The 5,416-nt window shown below is 52.9% G+C and overlaps 1 protein-coding gene across 1 annotated transcript in view; it reads right to left on the bottom strand.

Moving 5' to 3' along the window:
• SLAMF9 (SLAM family member 9) overlaps nucleotides 1–5,416 on the bottom strand; it is an 11,566-nt gene that overhangs the window by 4,024 nt on the left and 2,126 nt on the right. Inside the window, exon 4 of the mRNA XM_015558587.1 lies at nucleotides 4,948–5,194. Within this exon, the coding sequence (XP_015414073.1) occupies nucleotides 4,948–5,194 (247 nt within the window). The remainder of the gene's footprint in view (nucleotides 1–4,947; nucleotides 5,195–5,416) is intronic.

The raw sequence follows: 5,416 nt of genomic DNA, 5'->3' as shown, positions 1-5,416 counted from the left end.
AGAGAGGGGATGGAATGTGACCTTTTGCTGAGCCCCGCAGGTGCCAGACTCCGGGCTCCGAGTTATAAACAGCTTATAACTGTTCTGTCAGCCGCACGGAGGCCCTGTGAGGCAGGTTTGGTCCCCGTGACTAGTGGGACAGCCAGGACTCAGTGAGCAGGTGAAGTGACGCGCAAGCTCCCCATCGAGGACACGGCAGAGCCCAGCCGGATCCAGACCCTGCCCTGACTTCATCGGCCCACCCCTGGGACGTGTCAACCTCAGGCACAAGATATCCTGCCTGTCTGCGCCTCTGGGCCGCTACTCCTCAGCTCTGTGCTGCCTTACATGTGGGTGCGGCCTGGCCGCGCCTTCCCCACCAGGTGTAAGCAGTCCTGTCTCCCTTCCGGAAGTCTTTCCTGAAAGCAGAATGCTGATCACGACCCCTCTCCCCCAATGCGAGTCTGATCTCCTGGGGCTCAAACTTAGTGCAACGGGCATTGATTCATGGAATCCAGGCCTCAACATCAGGAGAGACCCACGATGGGTCTAAACATTCTGCTGACCTGTGTCCCTGCCTCCTCCTCCGGGTGAGCAGCCAGCCCCATCTGACCCCATCATGGACCAGGAAGCTCACCACCCACGACCAATCACATGTAGGGACTCTCACTGCTGGAAAGTTCTCCCAGGGGTAAACGTCTGGGTGCCTGACATGGAAATGTGGAGGGGGGCACCAGAGGATGAGGGGAGACAGGAGTTCTCTCCCACCACCTCCGCAAATGCTCCCCAGTGGCAGCTTTCAGCAAGACTTAACAGAGTAACAGGTCGCGCTGACAGTGATAAGACTGTGATGAACGCGTGTTAGTGGACACACAGGAAAGCAAGGCCAGGCAGCGTGCCCAGGAAAAATGGTGAAGCGTCTCCTGGCCCCTCACCAGCCAGCGGGACAGAGCTGCCTCCCTGCAGTGCGATGGGCTCCACCTCTGGTCCGAAGGTCGCATTTCTGCTGTCCCCAGTGTTTTCTTGAAGATAAGCTGATCGCACTTGAGCACTAAAGTCACTTGTTTTGTAAACTTGGGATTTACATGATTTTCCATTTTTAAAAGTGTATGATCTGGTCATTTTCCCTGGAAGCTTATTTGTGTCTAATTGTAGTTATTTTGCTGTGATTCTGGTGTATCTTGATGGCTTTTTGGTAAGAAAGGGAGCCTAGCCCTATAACTTGTTCCCTCACCCCCTTAGGCCAAAATAAATGGGGGTGAGGTTGTGGGGACTAGTCCCCAAGGCTCACAACTGAAGATTTTCCTCAGGTTGATCTCAACCAATAATCATTACTCTCTGGGAAAGTTTATCTAGCCAACTAGGATTCTATTCTGCCTAACCGAAGTACAGTGGGGCCTTGACTTACGAGTTTAATTTTGTCTGAGACCGAGCTGGTTAAGGAGCTCGTTAACTCAAATTAGTCTACTGACTCAATGCAAAAAATCGGCCGAGAGACAGCTGGTATCTCAAAAAACTCGTTAGTTGGGACACTCGTAAGTCAAGGCCCCACTGTAACTTATTTTCATCTTATTGACAAAAGATCGTAAAGGTTGTCAATTCCAGGGATTTGATTGACCACGTGCCCATGAGCACTGGTCCTGATTTAAAAAAAAAAAAAAGTGTGGTTTTTCCCAGATTACCATGTAACTGTGGGTGTGCTGTCTCCTGTCCGGATGAGACTCTGGCCCCGCGAGCCTGTGGAGCCTGTCTTGTTCATCCTTGAATTCCCCCACAGCCCTTAGTCTCTCAGAGGGGCCCTGCCCACCCCCTCTAGACTCATTTGTCACCTCCCTCCCCTTTTTTTTAATATATTTTATTGATTTTTTACAGAGAGGAAGGGAGAGAGATAGAGAGTTAGAAACGTCGATGAGAGAGAAACATCGATCAGCTGCCTCCTGCACATCTCCCACTGTGGATGTGCCTGCAACCCAGGTACATGCCCTTGACCGGAATCGAACCTGGGACCTTTCAGTCCGCAGGCCGACGCTCTATCCACTGAGCCAAACCGGTTTCGGCTTGTCACCTCCCCCTTTATCGGGCGCAGTGCGTGGCCTTGCAGCCCCTGGAATACCCTGTGCTTTTTCACGTAGTGTCTTGTCCCTTATCTGCTTGTCTGGCTATAAAGTCCTCTTTCTCCCTTCCCAGGACTCTCCCTGCTAATCACTGGTCAAATTCTGTTTACCTCTTCCCTCAGGGCCACCCCATGCCTGACTCCTCCCACCATGCCCTTGCCTTCACCCACAGCCTAGTCACCTTCGCTGTGATTATATCGTTACACACCCCACAAAGTCCCTTGAGGGCAGACAGTGTCATTTCCTCTCCAGTGCTAGCCCAGTGCCTGACAGTAGGTGCTTAAATATTTGCTTTCACCTGCTTTCAAAGAGTGAGCAAACTTTGTAGTCTGCGAAGTGCTATCAGGTGATTGCTGTCCTGGCTTCCAGCAGAGGAAGAGGCCTGGCCTCTCTGAGCCTATATTCGGCTTGTTTGAGGGTCTCAGCCCGCTTCTTCCAGGCACGCTTTTCTCTGTGTGATCAGAGACTGCGTGGGAGAAGAAGGGACGTGGCCAAATTCCGGGGAGAGCCCTGGGCCAGCCGTACAGGCACCCTTCACTCCTTTATTTACTTTCTGTGTCTGGGATGCAAGAGCAAGGAGCTGCCCCTGTGTGTGCAGATAGAAACCAGTGGTCCGTTTCCAGTCCTCAGGAAGGTAATGAGGAACTGAAGAGCGTGGGGGCTGTAGGGTGGCCCTAGAACTCAGGCCTCGTAGAAAGTGGGGCTGCGTAGGCCTGGGGAGAGGCGTGGAAAATCAACCTCGGGCCAGGGACTGCCTTCCAGCAGAACCAGGGCTGGGCCCCTCAGAGAGCAGGGTGGATCTGTTGACAGACATAGGAGCTCTTGGAGGACTGGTTTCCCACCCTTGCCACCACCTTCCCCAGCCCCACGGGGCTCCCCGTCCTGCACATAAACCCTAGGTAGGAAGCCCCTCCTGACCGCCTAGCCCCACTCCTTTCCTGTCCAGGAGGCCTGGCTCTTAGCTTCCGCCCATGCTGCCCAGAGCCACCCTCCTAGGTTCCTGGTACCTGGCCCACACGTCCGGTTTTCCCCAAAGCAGTGTCCTCGGTCTCCACCATTTCCAGGCATTCCAAAGCCCCTCACCGCCTAGGAGCCCTTGTCTTAGAAGACACTTTGTAGGTCAGCATCTTCGTCCTCACTGAGGGAGGGGGAAGGTGAGGGCCAGACATTTGTCAGATACGGCTTCTGCCACATGGCTTTTCCCAGCTCCTCGGACTCCTAAACTCCCCAGGGGCACAGCTCCTCCTGCCTCTGTGGGAGCCACAGTGCTCTCTTAGCCGTATCTCTGTAAATGCGCCCATCGGCTGTACCAAGGCCTGCCTCTCCTTCCAAGTGTGTGTTCTTTGTGGAAAGAACCATACCCCAATGGGCGTTTCCTGAACAAGTGTCCTAAGCTAGAGGTGAGTGGCAGGGCAGAGCCCACATCTCCTGAGATCTCCCCCAGTGCTCTCCCCACTGGACTCTACGCCCCCTTTCATTCACTCATACCAACATGTGTCCTGTCACTTGGGTGACTTCCTAGTCTCTCCCCAGTTCCCCTACCCATGGCAGCTTCACAAGGTGTGATTTTGGGAGGATAACCAAGGCTTGGCAGTGGCTGATCAGACCTGGGTGAGGAATCCGGGCTAGTCAGTGGGCTCAGGAAAGAGCAGGACCACAAATTGAAGGGCCTTTGCCCAAGAGGAGTGGTGTGTAACAGGTAGGCATTAACCCAGGACAAGAATCCAGAGAGGTCTGACACATGGAAATCTATAGAGAAAGGACAGTACGATGAAGCACAAATAAAGGTTAAGGGTCCAGACCGCAGCTATTGATCCAGCAGTTATCCCTATGGGGTAGGCACCAGACGGTCAGAGCAGCTGGCATCAGGGAGATGGCTGGAAGGTTCCAGGCTCGCTCAGACCCAGAGAGGAGCAGCACTGAGGAGGATTAAGGGAGGGGAGGGTTCCTGTCTCCCTGACACCCCAGCCTCTAGACTGAGGTGGGATGCATGGGAAGAGTTAAGTGCACTTGCAGCCAGGGTGGAAGTGGGGCTGTGAGAGCAGATCTTAGCAGGAACAACACTACTCATAGGGTTCTCAGTGCCGGCAATGCGCCCTTTGAAGAGTCACAGATTAAGTAAATTAGAAGAAATCTCTCACTTCTCTCATTTAAGATGTAAACACTCTGTATATTAATGGGGAAGGTGATAGGTGGTGGTAAATAATACACCAACACCACATTGTGAAGTCTCACTTCTATCCCCGAAGGCAGGCATGAGAACACGTGGGCTGGAAAGGGGGCACCTGGAATGGAAGGAAGCCAGAATTTGAGGGGAAACCTGGAGAGGAAGGGAAGGGGGCTGGAGGGAGCACCTGGAGTTGAAGGGAAGGGGGTTGGAGGGAGCACCTGGAGAGGAAGGGAAGGGATTTGGAGGGAGCACCTAGAGTTGAAGGGAAGGGGGCTGGAGGGAACACCTGGAGTTGAAGGGAAGAGAGCTGGAGGGAGCACGCATGGTTATGATTGAAAGAAAACAAATCTGGTAGTTTTCCTACCAATTAATTATACAAATTTGCTTTCAAAATGACTGAAATCAGCCAAGGGGCTGATTTCGTTATTGATTTGGTAAACAGAATGAACATTTGAACCTATCTACCGAGAAGATTCGCCTCTCCTTGCCAACCACTTGGAGCCATCAGTCCGAACCCGTCGAGACATAAGCATTCCAGTTCTACAGGGACTAGATTGTTATGATTTCAGAGAGGAAGAGAAAGAGAGAGAGATAGAAACATCAATGGTGAAAGGGAATCATACACCTCCTGCACGCCCCCGACTGGGGGTTGAGCCCGCAACCCGGGCCCGTGTCCTGACCGGAAATCCAACTGTGACCTCCTGGTTCATAGGTCGATGTTCAACCACTAAGCCAGCTGGGCCAGGCTTGTCCGTCTTTCTCAGTCTCAATCTGTTTCTCCTGATTTTTTTCATCCTTGGCATCTTGCATCCTTTCTGGCCTCGAGCGAGCCACAGCCCTGTGGCCAGAGTTCCCAAGAGCAGGAGGAGGAGCAGTGCCTTGACCAGGAGGCAGAGGGAAGCGGGGGCCTTCTCTGAAGGGTACCTAAGATCTAGAACAGAAGGGAGGAGGCAGGGGGAGAGGGGGGCTTACCAAAGGGAAAGGTGAGTTGCAGACACCCACCCCAAACCCCACAGATGGGTTTCAAGTTCAGTCAGCTGATGTGCCTTTGCTAGTGTCTCTTGAAATACTTATTCTATTCACAGAAGCTCAGTGACTGAGATCTGGGGAGCAATCTTAAGCTGAGCAAGAGTCTAGAAGAGACCTGGAAGTT

This window comes from Myotis davidii, unplaced genomic scaffold, assembly GCF_000327345.1.
Source record: "Myotis davidii unplaced genomic scaffold, ASM32734v1 scaffold251, whole genome shotgun sequence".
Classification (NCBI taxonomy): domain Eukaryota; kingdom Metazoa; phylum Chordata; class Mammalia; order Chiroptera; family Vespertilionidae; genus Myotis; species Myotis davidii.
This window is presented reverse-complemented; position numbering and strand designations above follow the sequence as displayed.